At 41.2% G+C, this 18,320-nt stretch overlaps 1 protein-coding gene across 1 annotated transcript in view; it reads right to left on the bottom strand.

Moving 5' to 3' along the window:
- MANEAL (mannosidase endo-alpha like) overlaps window positions 1-18,320 on the bottom strand; it is a 47,036-nt gene that overhangs the window by 10,768 nt on the left and 17,948 nt on the right. The window contains exons 2-3 of the mRNA XM_089688787.1: window positions 7,631-8,156; window positions 6,428-6,537 (exon numbers count right to left, since the gene is read on the bottom strand). Of these exons, the coding sequence (XP_089544913.1) occupies window positions 6,428-6,537; window positions 7,631-8,105 (585 nt within the window). The 5' untranslated portion in view covers window positions 8,106-8,156. The remainder of the gene's footprint in view (window positions 1-6,427; window positions 6,538-7,630; window positions 8,157-18,320) is intronic.

Genomic DNA, 18,320 nt, shown 5'->3' with positions numbered 1-18,320 from the left:
CTCTTTGTTGAATGAGCCAATGTTTCCTCATGTTTTTTTTTCCAGTTACCTGGATGTTAATATTAGTTACAAAGGAATGTATACTTAGAATTCAAAGTCTGGTCAGTAAAATATTTTCCCCGCAGAGGTTCAGATAGCTAAGGCTCAGATCCTTCACATCACATTTCTTTTCTTACATCAGTGTCTTCAGTCCCTCCTGCACATCTCAGCCCCTCCTTTGCATTACAGTCTCCCCTTTATATTAGTGTCTTCAGTCGCCCCCCCCCCCTTTAAATTACAGTCCCCCCTCTACATCACAGTCCCCCCTTCACATCCAGATTCTTCTCTTTACATCACAGTTCTCTCCCCCGCTTCTGTTTTACAGCATAGCCCTGCAGTACATCAGTCACCCCTTCACAGCATTGTCTTCAGCCCCCCTTTGCCATCATCCCCCACCTTCAAAACAATGTCCTCAGTCCCCCTTCACATCCCCCCCTTTCCCCACACACCTTCATAACATTATCCTCAGGTCCCCGTTTCAGATTCCCCCTTCACATCACACCCTCTACCCCTTCACAGCAATGTCCTCACCCCCTTCATATCACCCCCCCCTTTTCACAGCAGAGCCCTAACCTCATTAAACATTAAACCATTAACCCTCCCCCCCCCACACCCTTTTCCCTTTACAGCTGTCATGTTAATCCACTTCTTAATTTTTTCTGAAAAGGTGAAAATACACTTTAACACATTGGATGTTTTGAGTGAGTTAGGTTCATAGGAAGTGTTGGGCATTATTCTAGTAAGCTTCAGGAATATTGTTTAAATGTGTTCAGCACAGCAGCTGTATTGATTAGATGTAGCAGTATTAGCTCAGAGGTATACATATTCAAAAAACAGTCATGGAATACCATTTGTACTTGTTTTCAAAGGCAACAACACTTTCTTGTAATTTCCTAAATCTTTTGTTCATCAGTAGCTTCACCAAAAAGAATGGTTGTGTAAGAGAAGCTCAGTACATGTTGGAACAAGAAGGCTGGAACATTTCATACTTATGTGCATGCTCATAATCCTGAGCAAAGGCTCAATGTAAAACAGGCACTGTCACATGCACGCAAAAGTAGTAGCATGTGTAGAAAATATATGCACACGTGCACAAGTATAGGTACTGGTGCCAAGTGGTCTATTTAAGCTGGAATCTAACATGAATGGACTACTGAATAGTCTACAGGTAGTTCCTGCTTTACCTGAACCTTGATCTGCCATCCTTGCTTACCTATGTACAACTCAGCTTGCCCCTGACCTGTCCTTGAATTTTTGCCTGCCTGCTGTGACCTCGGCTTGTATTCACCTCCCCTCTTGTGTTCCTGTACCCCGCTTCCCAGCTGTGTACTGATCCCGGCTTGTATCCTGACTCTGTCTCTGCCTGATGTTCCTGTACCAAGCTGCCTGGCTGTTGATTACCTTTTGGCTTTTATTCTGGTTACACTCCTCTCCGCCAAGCAAGTGTCACCATGTTCCAGTTCTTGGTTCCTGCCTGGCAATCTATGGTATTCTGCTTCCTGCAAACCCCAGCTGGCCCTACCTGCTACACCGATCCTTGTGTCACTCTGTGCTCACACTCCCTGTCATCACTACCAGGGGTGTTACTCGATGGTGCAATCGAGTAAAAGATGCTCGTATTTCCAAAAAATAGAAATGTTTTACTGAACATTCTTTCTTGCAGCGACAGGGCAATCTTTGGAGAAGAATGTCACCAGCATACCGAGGATCTCCAGTATGAGTCCAAAGCATTAATAAGCGATGCATAGGTACAGCAAAAGCAACGTTGATGAAGGCATCCTGAGAGACTCTGAAACATTACTCTTGCTGTAACTATGTGATCGCTTATTAAAGCTTTGGACCCATACTGGAGATCCTCTGTGTGCTGGTGACATTCATCTCCTCTGATTCTTCTCGCTTCCAGCCAATGGTTGCTGCAGCACCTGCTTATACACACATCCATTTCTTAATGCAGAAATGTGTGCATTGGGATCATGCATTTTCAGTCAGGGCATTTCTTGGCTCTCAAGGAGAACTTGAAACATAGGAGTCACTGCAACCAGGTGCATTTTCTTAGTGTAGTTTGGTATGACTTGGTTTCTGCTTTTCTTCTCTCAGAATATGCTCCAGCTAAGAGTATCTCAGTTGCCCTAATAAGAATTTTTAATTGTCACTATGCTCCTGCAGGACAGAGGACATACCGCCTTGATGCCACATACAGGACCTCATCTGATATCTCCACCATACACGAAAAAAAAATTAATTGATTTTACTTTATCAGATAATTCACCCAGTTGCACACCCCACCCCCTGAACACATTCCCTTTCTCCTAAAGGTAGAAATAGGTGGGCTATCATTGCTGACCTGCATTAAAAATTGTATTTTGACACACCTGTAAAATGGATTTCTTGAGTATATCAGGGAACACAGAGCAATTTAGTAGGGTTAGCAGGGTTATGCACCATCCACAGGTGATTGGACATTGGCAAGAAAAAGGCAGGAAGTCAGATCCCAGGAATTCCACCTCCCCTTCTTGACAGATTTCAGTCTTGTAGCAAGCCATAATCCACAAAAAAAGAATGGAAGGGAAGGCTCTTGGTGTCCAAGAAATGGACTTTACAGGTAAAACAAAAATCCAGTTTTCTTTAGTGTACATCGCAGTACACAGAGCATCTTAGTAATCCTTACTAGCAGGGATGTACCAAAGCATTTAAATGAGGGGTGGGCAACACTGCAACAGAAAAGGAAAAAACTCACAAAGTAGCCCACAAAACACTACTACCAAAAGTAGCATCCTTAGTGGCCCTAACATCTACCTGGTAAAATTTTCGGTAGAGGTCTTGAATGAGTAACTCTGTCGCACAGGAGTAAAAGTAGCATAAGGGTGAAAAGGAAATAAAATATCAAGTAAAAGATGATAATGGCAATATTGGAATACAAGTACTTTAAAACAGGGTAAGTAAATGCATTGATGTACAATAAGTCCTTATAAGAGTCTCTCAGGCAATCTGCCTGGAATCTTTTTAGCACAAAAAGATGGCAGCCATCCTCGGAGCAAGCCAGCTCTGAATGCAGGGACAGAAGAAAAGAGACAGGAGGCGCCCGTCTGAGTGTAGTAATAACACTGTATTTAATATCAAAGGATTAAAAACACTCACAAAGGAAGTAATAAAATAAGCTCATCTGTGTATATGAGAGATGACCGTTCCTCACAACGTCCTGCAGGTGCCACTGGTGGTTTGTGCAATAGCAGCTGGGCTGATGGAGATGGTAAGAGACACTGTAGTTTTCAATCCTGCAGAGTGGTGGTGTTGTAGAGCCGATCCAGCGTCATTTGTGCAGGAAGGAGCCTAGTAACCAGCCTGGAACACAGGATGTGATGTCACAGGAAGAGGCGGAGGGTCAGTAGGGATGAAGTGCACAGATGTGGGACAGCCAGGCTACGCGCTCAGAGCCTCTAGCTCCTTCTATTGGCCTCCAGAGTGTGAGCCATGAGGAATAGTGCACCGCTCAGAAGAAGAGCAGACTGCTCCCGCAAATTGTCTAGATACCCCAGAATAGACATTTGTTTGGTCCATGGAAGGCTCAAAACAGAAGCAAGGAGCTTGCTGAACACTTGCAGACTGTGAACAGGCCAGACAGTAGGGCTACAATTAAAAGTGGCATTCCTCCACTGCAAACCGTAGAAATCTCTGGTGAAGGCGAAATATCGGGACATGTAGGTAGGCATCCACCGATGCTAGGAAATTCCCTGGCTGTAGAGAGGCCGCTACTGATCGTACTGATTTCATCCAGAACTCCTGTACATGGAGATCTCAGTTTGAATGCTTAAGATTTAATATCAGATGAACATCACTTTTCGCTTTTATAACCTTGAAGAGGTTTGAATAGAATCCACGGAACTTCTCATCCTCTGGGACTGGACGATCACTCCCTGAGAAAGAATATGATTCAGGGCCTGCAAACAGTCAAGCATTTTTGTGGATTCAAAGAGATTAAAAAGCATGAAGCATGGAGGGGGAAAGCTTTGGAACTCTAGCTTTTTCATCCAAGAGTCATGACACATCGGACCCACTGCTTCACTATTCCCCCTTGTCATTTTTCCACAAAAGCCTGCAAATATCCCCCCCACTCACACGAGTGAGAGAATCCCTTTATTGGGAAGAGGACTTGGCATCCAATGTTGCTGGCTTGTTGAACATCTCATGGAAGAAGTGGATGGTGCAGACCTTGATTGCCCTTCTTCTTAAGGGGTAAGAGAGTACTCTTACCTCCTGAAATCTTTTGTTCTGTGTACATTTATCCAGGTCAGGCCCAAACAAATTTCCCTTATGAAAGGGGAAGCTCATCATCACTTTCTTGCAGGGAGGCTCTACATACCAACACTTTAGTCGAAGAATTTTGTGCATATGAACTGATGTCAGGCCCAAAAGAGAAATCTGCTGAATGGAATCCTTCAAAGCATCCACAGCAAAACAGAGGGCTTGAGGAAAATCCGCCAGACATGGCAACTCTATGGAGGACTCCAACTCTCTGGAGAGATGTTTTGCCCTAACCTTAAGGCTCCGGCAGACTCTAATAGTTGCAACCTGTAGAGCTTCCCCAACTAAGCCAAAGATGTGTTGAACAATGATTCCAGACATTTGTCAGAAGCATCCTAGAAAATTGGAATGGCATTCAGAGGACAAGTAAGTATCTTGTTGAGATAAGAGATTGTTGCATCAACTGAGAGTGTACTCCACTTCTTCAAATCTCCCTCCATTGGGTTTTGCTGAGGGAATCTCTTTGGTTGAGCAAACATATTTTAGGGATGGATCCAATCCACATAAAAACTCACTTAAGATGAGTATGTATTGGAAAGGATGGTGGATCTTTGTGACAGTAGTCAACATGATCCCAGGCTAAACCTTCTGAGAAGATGATTCAGGTAGTGGCAGCTTCAGATCATTACAGACAACTTCTGTAAGAAACTGTACAAGTGCCTCTTGGTGCTGAGTTAAACTCTGGCCCTGTGGTTCCTCAGGTGCAGAATTCTCAGATGATAGTCTTCCGCCTCCCTGTTCACAGGTACATCTTCTGCCTCTAAGATGTCTTTCCAAGTATCCCCTTCCATCAAAAAGGGGGAGGATAAGGGGGGGAATGCTTGGGTTTTTGACCTTGATGGTTCGAACCAGCTAGAATGCCAGAAAACTGTTGCATCATTCCTGATAATGCAGAAGACAAATCCTTCTTTGTCACAAAGGACTGGAGGGGAGTGCCCTGGAAGTAGGGAAACTACCCAAAAAGTGAAGGAAGTCAGAGTTGCAAGGAACAGGAGGACCCCCAGGGGAGACTGTAACAGAGGGGCTACATTCAGACTCCTCCCTAAAGATGCATTGGTCCAAGATATTAACACAACAGCGCTAGGATACCGCAGAGAATGGAAACTAGCTCAGTGTAAGGACCTGAATCAAAATCATCAGAGTCATTTGCTTTGGTGGTTCACAAATGTTGCCCTCTTCTGATTGGGAAAATCTTTCTTGAACAGCAAAATGACAAAAAAGAGGGCGCAAAAGCCTAGTGCAATACCTTAAAATAGTATAATGAAATATAAAAGTGTAAAAACCATGCTCACAAAAGGCCAAATGGCTAAAAGCATTGAATAAGCAGAATCCAAGTGCTGACACGTCCAAGATGTTGGAGTGTTTTACAGAGAGCTAGGCAACACTCAAGCTCAGATGCACATTCTGACGCTTTTGAAGGACAAGCCCTCTTACTCAGAGCATAGTTTGCTTGTTAGTCACATCACAGTTTAAATACATCTAAAAAATACCACATAACCATTGCTAGGCTGTCCGTGCCCTAATGGGGAGGGGCCCTTCACATAAACATTATTTGTCTCCCTGGAACAACATATTGAGCAATGTTGTATAATATAGGTTCCTCCCGCATCTCTACCTCTCTGCCATTTTGTGGACTTGTGACCTTGCAACTGTTAAAATATCTGTTCAGTTGTAAGAATGGATGCAGATGGAACCAGTCTTCTGATCCCTATTGGAACAGTTGAGAATCTGGTAGGTAGTGCAGAGAGTGGCACAGCAATGACCATCACCCTCAGATACTTTTAAAAAGATTGAAGCCTTTCTGGCAGGGAAGGGGTTATGCCTTGGAGAGGACTTCCTTTCTTTTTCTTGCCAGTGTCCAATCACCTGTAGGTGGCGCATAACCCTGCTAGTAAGGATTACTAAGTTGCTTTGTATCCCATGATGTAGAAAAAAGATATTCTATTTTCCTACCTGGCATGCTGATACAGTACTTTCTCAGTTAATGACCCAGAACAAGCGTACAGTAAAAGAAGTCCTATTTTGTACAGACATACCTCTGGGTTAAAATTAATGAGGGCTCCAAATAAACATTACTGACAGTTACCTTTATGTTGTATCTGTGAGCAGCTTCCAGGACTAGAGGCACCAAGTTTTCCACTGACTCCCCATTTTCATCTGCTGTTCCAGGTGGATACCAAGACAATACCAACACTCCTAAAGAAATAAAGAATTTTAGAATAAATTTTGTTAAAGAACTACAGTTATATTACAAGGGCAAAATCATTCAGACCCAAAGTGATGAACTCCTCACAAATTTTGGAATATTTTAATTTCATAGTAAAGTTGGATGGTATTTATAACAGAACTCTGGATTCAAATAGTACAGGTTTTTTTTTTCTAAATTTCACCTCTGATTCTTTCAAACAGCAGTATGCCCTATGCTAATTACTATTAATCAGCCAATAGATTTTAGTGATGAAAATGTGGATGCTCCCCCATGGCAAAGAATTATATCCTTAATATATGGGGGTTCATTACTAAAGGCAAATGCGCTATTCACTTTGAAAGGGAAGTTGTACTTTGCAAGGGAAATTCTCCCAGAGCTTAGTGAATGTGATGAGATTTCATTTTCAAAAATACCCAATTGTGTGCAAGGAAAATGTAAAAAAAAAAAATATTTTTGCTTTCACATGCTTGGATGGTGGAAGTCAGCAGAGCTTCACCTCATTCATTAAGCTCTGGGGAAAATTCCAATGTAAAGTGCAACTTCTCTTGCAAAGGGAACAGTCTTTTTTCCTTTAGTAAATCAACCCCATGGCATGCACACATTACACACTGTATATGTAATGGGCATAAACAGGATATAATAAAAGTGACTCCTTTAATTTACCAACAAAAAAACAGATTACAGGTATAAATTGCAGGTACTTAATATCTATTGGCTAATTAGGCAGTCCATAATAATGATGGGCCAATAGGAATGTATGGGGGAGGGATGGGGCGGGCTCTAACAGTATCAGAGCTGCCTGAACTAAAATGCTGTAAGAGTGTGACATTCTACCAGTCAAAAGCTTGTTTTCTTGTGACAAACTTACTTTACATTTCTGTCTTTCCTCAACATGAAAACACTGCACACAGGGGGAACTTCCCCACCCACCTCACCCCTTCCCATTCCTGCAATTTATTATGAAGTCTTCTCTAATTGACCATGAAGTTATATAAGCAGTCACGGTTTTCTGATATCATTAAAACAGGCTCATACAATGTTCCAGAGATGAAACAATAGACAATCAAAATACTTCCTTACCTATAGCAGCCGCTCTGAGCTGTCGCATATGTTCTTCTAGGACCTCTGGGTCTTTGGAACTGTATGGTCCTAATTCAGGGTAGAAGCTGGAACCAATATCTTCTGGAGGACTGTGTCTACCTTTAGGGTAACTGGCAGATATTTTGGGGTCCCAGTGAGGAACCATTACGTGATCCCAGTGGATATAATTATTATCAAACTTCGGGTTTCCATACCACATGTAGTAGAAAACATGCAGATCATAGTAGACTTTTGTTTGGTCTACTGCATTTGCAGTACCTTGTGGTTGGGAAATAACTTCATTAGAAACAGAGCGTCTTTCAGATTGTTCACCAAAAGGCATTAGCTCCAGACCAGGTGCAAGGTCAGAAAATCCATCAGTGGGTTTCAAAGTTCGCAAGCCCATCATTGTTCCAAATATGAAAAGCATGAATAAGAAAAGTGCAATGCATGCCTTTCTTCGAAGCCTTGCCATCTTCTTAATAGTAATATTGTACTCTATAGGAATATTCCCATTTGGTCAGACCTGGGAGAGAAAGAGTTAAAGAAATAACTTGATATCAATTATATAATATTTATAAGTTAACAATATTTTGTTAATTCTATAATGTTCAAACAGGAATGGCTGATGTAAGCTTATACTGACCATGTCGCTATACCAGTCTCAGAAAAAAGGTATATCTCTAAAATAAGACTGTTCATACTTACCTTTTCTACCACACAGGCTACTGAATACATTGAAACTAAGAAATGGTTCTCAAATTCAACGGAAAAACAACCACTAACAGGAGTGTTGATCTCCTAGGTCCCCCACAGCTCTTGCTTTTTTCTCCAACTGACTCCTACATTCATCGGCCACTTTGTTAGGTACACTTTGCTAGTGCCAAGAAAATATCCACCACACCTCTACACCACCACCAGCCTGAACAGTTGATACAAGGCAGGACAATGAAAAGTGACCCCATACAAAATATTAGAGAAAAGGCATATCGGTAAAAGATGGTTGTACATACTTACTGTACTTTTCCTGCTGCCTGCACAGCTGAATGGCTCTCCAGTCCTGGGAAATAGCCCTCCAAAGTCTACAAGGACACACAGACTTCCAGGATTGTCGATCTCCAAAGTCTCCCACAGTGTTAACGAATTTCCCTTGCTGGCCTCTAAGTCCTGTAGTGACATACACTCATCGGCCACTTTATTAGGTACACTTTGCTAGTGCCAAGAAAATATCGCCCACACCATTACACTACCACCACCAGCCTGAACAGTTGATACAAGGCAGGATGGATCCATGCTTTCATGTTGTTAATGCCAAATTCTGACCCTACCATCTGACTGTCGCAGCAACCAGTCTGCCATTCTCATCTGACATCAAGGCATTTTCGTCCTCACAACAGCAGCTCGCTGAATATTTTCTATATTTTGGACCATTCTCTGTAAACCCTAGAGATGGTTGTATGTGAAAATCCTAGTAGATCAGCAGTTTTTTAAATACTCAGACCAGCCCGTCTGGTATCAACAACCACACCATGTTCAAAGTCACTTATATCCCCTTTCTTCCCCATTCTGATGCTCAGTTTGAACTTCAGCAAGCCGTCTTCACCACGTCTACATGCCTAAATGACTTGAGTTGCTGCCATGTGTGATTGGCTGATTAGCAATTTGTATTACCATGCAATTAAACAGGTGTACCTAATAAAGTGACCAATGAGTGTATGTCACTACAGGACTTAATGGTGACTTAGAGGTCAGCAAGGGAAATTCATTAACACTGTGGGAGACTCAGGAGATCGACAATCCTGGAAGTCTGTGTTTCCTCTTTTACATATCTTTTACAGATATGCCTTTTCTCTAATATTTTGTATAGGGTCACTTTAAAAGAGTATTTTGACCACAGAAGTACATAGCAAATGGCTTTGTTTAACATCAGTAAAGTGTTATTAAGAAAACCTGTACTGACAAATACAAAGACCGTCAATGCTGAACTCTTTCAGATAATTCTAGTTTCCCATCTCTCTCTGGCTTCAATACTTTGAGACACTGACCTGGAACAAGCATGTAGGTAAGGTCATAAAGAAATCAGAGCTCCTGATATACATATTAGTTGTAAATTTGTAATGTATAAAGCAGGGGCGGACTGACAACTCATGGGGCCCCCGGGCAATAGGGGATCATGGGGCCCCTGTGTCCTCACCCACACTCAAACCACAGCCAAAAAAGCCTATGAAAGGTACCAGGGGCATCTCATGGGGCCCCCTACTGACCCCGGGCCCTCGGGCAGTGTCCGAGTTCTCGGATGGTCAGTCCGCCCCTGGTATAAAGTACCAAGACCATTATTGTAACAGCAGGACAATCAGAGAGCTAATGTATTCAGTAGGAGAGTTCAGTGAGCTTTCATACCACATGGCAGGTTTCCTTTAAACAAATAATTTATTTCTGTTATTAGTGTTTTCTGTGGTAGATCTAATAGTTCTAATGTACAGTATACAGTATATTACTATTTGTATTTCTCTTTTCACACATTCTCTCCCACACAGAAAGCATAGCTAGCAATTTTCAGGAGCAGAAATGGCCATTTAAACATTCATCATTGTGGGACAACTAATACTGGAGCTGTAGTAAGGGTGACCTTTCCCAAATTGTAGAACATTAAAGAATGAGTAGTGGGGGTCAGAAACTAAGTTTCACGCTTACTGGTGTGATATAACCTATTTTTTTAATGATTTGAAATATATTTACATTTATTTTTCAGGCTGATTATTATATTTTGTAGGGGACCTCCAAAATGTTGTATTCAAGGAATTGCATTCATTATTGGGTCCATCTACAGTACATATGAGTACAATATTATTATTATTATACAGTATTTATAAAGCGCCAATAGTTCGCTCAGCGCTGTACATTACAAAGGGGGACAGAACATGTGACAGAACAATAACAATACAATGCAAAACATGAGGGGATTGAGGGCCCTGCTCTTTCGAGCTTACAATCTAGGAGGGAGGGGATAGTGGTACAGGAGGAGATAGCTGTGGGGGATGGAGTAGTAGGAAGAGTGGAGGAGGTCGGCAGGTTAGCAGGGGGTGGGGTAGGCTTCCCTGAAGAGATGGGTTTTCAGGGTGCGCCTAAAGAAGAGGAGAGTAGGTGATAATCTGATGGGTTGAGGCAGGGAGTTCCAGAGGATGGGTGACACCCTGGAGAAGTCCTGGAGGCGGGCATGGGAGGAGGAGACCAGGGAACTAGAGAGAAGGATGTCTTGTGAGGAGCGGAGTGTGCGTGCTGGGCGGTACTTGGATATTAGGTCAGTGATGTAGTACGGGGCAGTATGGTGGACATCTTTGTACGTCAGTGTTAGGATTTTGAATTTGATCCGTTGCGCAATCGGAATAGATCAGCTTGCTACAAAATCCAATGACAAGAGAAAAAAGGATCAATACCATCCATCAGTTACAGCTGAAGACTGGCCATTCCACAAGGTTATGGGGTTTTGGGTAGAAATGTCCAGAAAACCATCACAATTCCATTTAGCTATGTTTATTTCCTTAGCAGGAATGGTAAGTATTAGAACTTTTTTTTGCTTAAAAAAAAAAAAAAAAAAAACTTTTTTCCTTTATAAATTGCTGCTTTAACCACAACAATCTGTGATGTCAGATTCCCAGCACTGAGAGATCGAATGATGGCTGTTTTTTTTTTTTTTCTAAATTGGCAAACAATATATGGTTGGCAGATTGCTTGGAAACAGAGGAAAACATTTTCTACAAATTTAGAGTTAGCCATTCGCAGGAAAATCTAATGCATCATAACCTGAGCTTGTCTTAAACCATCTGCTCTGTTGAAAAAAAAATTGCTTCTGTCAGCGTAGAATGCTATTAGGATCGTATAAAATGTTGGTCTTCTCAATCTACTAACAGCTGAGCTCATGTTTTCCATTTACTTATTTGGTAAGTTAATGCTGTTATCATAGTATAGACATAGGCCTTAGTGCTTTATTTGATTTACTTATGGTGATTTATTACTATTCATGAAGAATGTAGCCCATTCATCACATCCCTGTAGTAAAACACCCTGGCTGTTACACCTACCTGACCCCAAATCCCATGAAAACAATAAAATGTAATTGGTTATGTAAATAAATGACCTGATATTTCAAATAATTGTGTCATTCATACTCACTCAAATCAGACATCTGCTAGATGGCTTCTATTTCAGCTAAAGGCTACACTTCGCGTAATGGTATTAAGTTCCAATGAATCTTTAAGTAACAAGAGTCACTGAAAAGGCACAAAGAAAGAGACAACGTGGGAGATGGAGTGGAAGTTCAAAAGCTCAGCTGATAAAACTCACTGTGTATCATTCTTCCTTCTCCTTGTAATTTATTATTAATCTATCCCCAAACAAATGCCAGTCTGTAAATGAACCAAACACTTTTGAAATATAAAGACTAAGGTGACACAGTGCTGTTAATATTAAAATATAGTTTGAAATTGTCTCACATCACACTAAAGCAGAACAAATCAGGCCTGATTGACCCAAGAAAAGGCATAAAAATAACAACAACAAAAAACCCCCTCAACCTTAACCTCTTCAGATTTTACCCCCTTCTTGACCAGGCCATTTTTGCCATTTAGCACTGTGCTACTTTAACTGGTAATTGTGCAGTCATGCAACACTGTACCCAAACAAAATTTATATCACTTCACACAAATAGAAATTTATTTGTTGCTATTTGATCACCACTGGGTTTTTAAAGTGTTTTTGCGATATAAACTAAAAAAACCCTGTAATTTAAAAAAAACAACAAAAAAATGTTTTTTTTACTTCCTGCTATAAAACATTCAATAAAAAAATGTAAAAAATCAAATTTCTTTCTAAATTTTCTGCTACACGTGTTGCTTTGGCTACACCAGCCTCCCATCTGCAGTACATTGTGGGATGGTGATTGGGAAGTAGCTAAATGACACTAAACTTCAGTTTAAAAAAAAAATATATATTCCAGTATTTTATTCTTATCAAACATGTACCTATTGTTATCAGCTTCTTCCAAATCTCCAAATTCCTTTTTTTTTTTTTTGCTGTTGTGATCCAACTTTCAGCTAGATGGTGACCATGTTCATTCTCCGTGGTCCCACTATATGTACGATCATAGCCACCATCTCTTGATTGCTCTTGAGTTGGAGTAGAGACTACAAACTGTGTGATTTATAATGTGCATAAAGCAGTGCACATGACTGCAACTAACATGCACTGCTAGTTTCAAACAAAAGAAGTGAGAAGAAAAAGGGGATGTTTGGGAGTTCATGGAGGACATTATAAGAAAGCAGAAAAACACAGTAAGAAACAATGTTATGAAAAATACAATACAGGACCATTAAGTAGTGGATGTGTATGGGTTATTTTTGGAAAATAAGAATACTGTTTAGTGTCACTTTAACTTTAACCACTTGCCCTCCAGAGGATTTACTTCCTTTCCTGACCAGGCCATTTTTTGTGATACGCAGCTGCCTTACTTTAACTGACAATTGCGCGGTCTTGCAATGCTGTACTTAAATTAAATTTATGTACTTTTTTTCCACAAATAGAGCTTTCTTTAGGTGGTTTTTGATAATCACTGTGTTTTGTTTTTTTTTGCGCTATAAACAAAACAAGACAGTCAATTTTAAAAATTCAACCCAATATTTTTTACTTTTTGCTATAAAACATATCCAATAAAAATTTTTTAAAATAAACTTTCACCATAAATTAAGGCCAAAATGTATTCTGTTGCATATCTTTGCTAAAAAAAAAATCCCAATACGTGTAAATGAATTGGTTTACATGAAAGTTATAGCGTCTACAAATGGCGGTATATACAGTGAGGAACATAAGTATTTGAACACCTTGCGATTTTGCAAGTTCTCCCACTTAGAAATCATGGAGGGGTCTGACATTCACATTGTAGGTGCATTCCCACTCTGAGAGACAGAATTTAAAAAAAAATTCAGGAAATCACATTGTATGATTTTTAAAGAATTTATTTGTCTTGCACTGCTGAACATAAGTATTTGAACACCTGAGAAAATCAGTGTTAATATTTGGTACAGAAGCCTTTGTTTGCAATTACAGAGGTCAAACATTTCCTGTAGTTCTTGACCAGGTTTGCACACACTGCAACAGGGATTTTGGCCCACTCCTGCACACAGATCTCCTCTAGATCTGTTAGGTTTCGGGGCTGTTGCTGAGCAACACGGAGTTTCAGCTCCCTCCAAAGATATTCTATTAGATTTAGGTCTGAAGACTGGCTAGGCCACTCCAGAACCTTGATATGCTTCTTACGGAGCCACTCCTTGGTTATCCTGGCTGTGTGCTTCGGGTCGTTGTCAAGTTGGAAGACCCAGCCACAACCCATCTTCAATGCCCTGACTGAGGGAAGGAGGTTGTTGCTCAAAATCTCACAATAAATGGCCCCATTCATCCTCTCCTTAATACAGTGCAGTCGTCCTGTCCCCTTCGCAGAAAAGCACCCCCAAAGAATGATGTTACTACCCCCATGCTTCACAGTAGGGATGGTGTTCTTGGGATGCAACTCATCCTTCTTTTTCCTCCAAACACGATGAGTGAAGTTTAGACCAAAAAGTTCTACTTTGGTCTCATCTGACCACATGACTTTCTCCCATGCCTCCTCTGGATCATCCAGATGGTCATTGGCAAACTTCAGACGGGCCTGGACATGTGATGACTTGAGCAGGGGAACCTTCCGTGCAATGCATGATTTGAAACCATGACGGCGTAGTGTTCTACAGACAGTAGAAACTGTGGTCCCAGCTCTCTTCATGTCATTGACCAGCTCCTCCCTTGTAGTTCTGGGCTGATTACTCACCTTTCTTATCATCAGTGATACCCCACGAGGTGAGATCTTGCATGGAGCCCCAGCCCGAGGGAGACTGACAGTCATCTTTAGCCTCTTCCATTTTCTAGCAATTGCTCCAACAGTTGATCTATTTTCACCAAGCTGCTTGGCAATTGCCCCGTAGCCCTTTCCAGCCTTGTGGAGGTCCACAATTTTGTCTCTGATGTCTTTTGACAGCTCTTTGGTCTTGCCCATGGTAGTAGTTGGCGTCTGACTGACTGTGGGGTGGACAGGTGTCTTTAAAGAGCTCAGACAGGTGCTACTAAGTTAGATTAATGAGTGGAGTAGAGGTGGACTTTTTAAAGGCACAGCAACAGGTCTTTGAGAGCCAGAATTCTTGCTGTTTCTTAGGTGTTCAAATACTTATGTTCAGCAGTGCAAGACAAATAAATTCTTTAAAAATCATACAATGTGATTTCCTGAATTGTTTTTGAAACGCTGTCTTTCAGAGTGGGAATGCACCTACAATGTGAATTTCAGACCCCTCCATGATTTCTAAGTGGGAGAACTTGCAAAATCGCAGGGTGTTCAAATACTTCTGTTCCTCACTGTATAGTGGAATTTTTATGTATTTATTTTTTTATACTAGTAATAGCAGCGATCAGCAACTTATAACAGGACTGTGAGACTGCGGCGGGCATTCTAACACTGGGGGGAAACTGACTAATGGCCACTGACATCTCCAGTAATACTAATACAGTGATCAGTGCAAATAAAAAGCACTGACACTGAACTAATGACACTGGGCAGGAAGGGGTTAACATCTGGGGAGATCAAAGGGTTAACTGTGTGTTGTGTTGTGCTTACACTGTGTTGTGTGCTGTTTTACTAAGGAGACATGCTGCTTTCCTTCTCTCTGCTGTGCAGAGAGAGAGAAAGCAGCATGTCCATGCTGACAGGAGAGAGATCTGTGCTGTTTACACACAGATCTTTCCCCTCTCAGCTTTAGCGGCGATCACTGAGTGCCAGCCAGCAATCACTGTCTGGGACCCGGTAATTGACATCCGCTGCAACCAATGGCAGCACGGGTAGGGCAGCGTGCTCGTGCCCCCTACCCAGAGCTGCCAAATCTTGTATATATACTCTACGTGATTTTGCGTATTAAAGGAGAAATATGGCCAAAGCTTCTCCTATGAATCACAGGAGTGCAGTTGTTCTAAAGTCCCTTTCAGGTGATGTCAATCCAAGTTCTGGATCTATCCTGACTTTCCATTGGGATCCACCCAGATGCCTGGACCGGCAGCTGGCTCAGCCACTCAGCAAGCCAGAGTCAGCACCCCCACTACCCCCCAGAGTTCCAGTGAGCAGAGACCGACAGTCACCGCTCTCTGCTCAGAGCAGAGAGGAAAACTGAGTGATCAGCGGTGTTTAATCACTCAATGCTCAGAGACAGCAGGAGACAGGTGCAGCATTGGAGTGATGCGTCAGCCTAGGTGATTATCATTTTTTTATACATAAATATAAAACATCAGAAACATGCAAAATGTAACTTACATTTCTACTGATTATAGAATATACAGCATAAATAAAGATAACTTGGCACATTGCTGTACCCCATTATAACCTGTAGTCTAGAGATCAGCTCATGTTTAATGGATGTGCATATTCATTTGAATATATATTGCTTTTGAATGTTTCCAGAGGATGAGATACCCTATGTGTTTGGCCAGCTGTATTGGCAAAACAAAAAAGTCACTATGGATATGATGTCCATCTTTGTAAAGAGGTAGTATTAATAGGGATGAGCAAACTGCAGGGCAGATCTGACCTACTTTGCAATCTGCTCATGTAGACTTTGCTGTCATCTACCATCTAATCCCCTAAAAGTCCACAGTAAATCATTTGCAACCTACAAGTACTATACTATTATATTTATTTTACAAGTAAGCTTAGTATTTTTGGCAACCATTTTGCTGAATATATGACTTCCAGGGAATGGCTCCTTTGTGCTGTTTATAGAAAATTGAAGTTGAGTTCAGTTTTCAGATTACAGTGATGTGGCTAGGACAGTGGTGGGTTGCCTGTCTGATTTCTTAAAGTAAACCTGTGCTTTGTCCAAGCAGCACATCCTTCACTTCCTTTCGCTTTGCTCCTTCACTGACTTTGCATGTACTGGGCTAGCTTATTCACCAGAATCTTGGAGAATGATTGTACATCTACATTTAGTAGAGAAAAAGCTCTGTAACTAGGACAAAAATTTTGGTAGTACCAACATTCAGAGTGTGAATAGGTGGGACAGGAGTTAGTGATGGAGGGGAGGTGAGGTTCACGTAATGTCAAGATGATTTATAAGAGGGTTGGGGATGGGGAAGAAAAAAGGAGAGGGACATGGGGTAGGAGGGGACAGGAATTATTAAATGTTGTACATAAATAGGAGTAGTTAGCAATCAGTATAATGTATTTTGTATTACATTATATCCAGTAGAACCTCTGCTGCTTGGAAGGCTTCTTAGGTTCCCCTCAGAGTGGATATTATAAGGATGGAATATATGCTCTGTCAGCATTATTCAGTTGAGTAGTGATTGCTTCTGTGACTTGTTGACAAGCAAAGTGGTGAAGGAAGAAAAAGGATGGATCATAAGGTATGGGGACATCAGTGAATTTTTGGTAAATGGTTCTCACCATGTGCCAACACGCCAATGGTTTGGTACAAGTCCAAAATATTTGAAGTGGAGAACCCTCATCACATTCCTTCACCACAAAGCCAACACTTGTTTGAGATCATAGGGAAGAGGTAGCACGTTTGGGGCTCTTTACCAGCAGGTGAACAACTTGCAATAGATGACCTGTGGGCAAAGTTTATTACTTAATCTATTTGGGCTGTTGTAATGGAGAGTTCCAGCTTCTCTTCCCATATGGGGATAAATGGGGGGGGGGTGTTGTCAGGGTCCAGACATGATAGCAGTGGGTATAGCAAGAAAATGTATGTCTGATATGCCCTGTTCTGGACTCCTCTTTTCAATACCCTAGAGGCTTCACATCATGGGATTGTCATGAATATGTTTCAGTAGTTACCTGTGGACCATCATGGAAGATTGTATGAGGATTCTTTCATGATTTTGTTTTCTTTTCCAGGTCAAACACCTGTTTATATTTAAAATATCCACATGCAGTTTAGGTGGGTGGCAGCATAGTTTATTTTTATGCGTATGAGGATGCCTTGGCGAATACAATGAGAATGTTATACACATAATAACAACACAATATATTTTACAATATCAGTTGTATCTGCCTTTTAAAGAAAATAGCACTATTGTTTTATGTTCTGGTGGTTTAAAAATGAACAGAAATATCCCTGAAAATGTCTTCAATGTCTCATAGCATGTTAGTCATAGCAGTCACAGCTGTGAGAAACTAGGTTATTTATGCAGAATGATCACTATCTGTTTGGATTGCATTCCGCTGTCACTGCTTCACTCTGTTACTTTGATCTGAAAATCATGAAGTGATTGACAATCAACTTCTTCATGATCTCTGAAATATAACAATGATCACTGAATATAACAAGAGGAATGTATATCATATACCTTGTTTTTAATTTAGGATTACAAAACTTTTTTTGCTATTCCAGCAGATGTTGCAACCATTCTACTAGTATGCTATGTATAACTTGTAATTTTATCTCCTTCTGGTCAGCTTTTTTCACAACACACATTACTGAATTAGTAAGAGGAGGGCCATTTCCTATTTCTAGCTTAACCACTTGCCCTCCAGAGGATCTACGCCTCTCCCTGACCAGGCCATTTTTTGCGATATGGCGCTGTGTTACTTTAACTGAGAATTGCGTGGTCATTCAACACTGCA

The sequence above is a fragment of the Staurois parvus genome, unplaced genomic scaffold, assembly GCF_062004578.1.
Source record: "Staurois parvus isolate SC_StPar_1 unplaced genomic scaffold, SC_StPar_1.0 ptg000454l, whole genome shotgun sequence".
NCBI classification, from domain to species: Eukaryota; Metazoa; Chordata; class Amphibia; order Anura; family Ranidae; genus Staurois; species Staurois parvus.
Note: the sequence above shows the minus strand (reverse complement) of the source record. Positions and strands in the feature narration are given on the sequence as shown.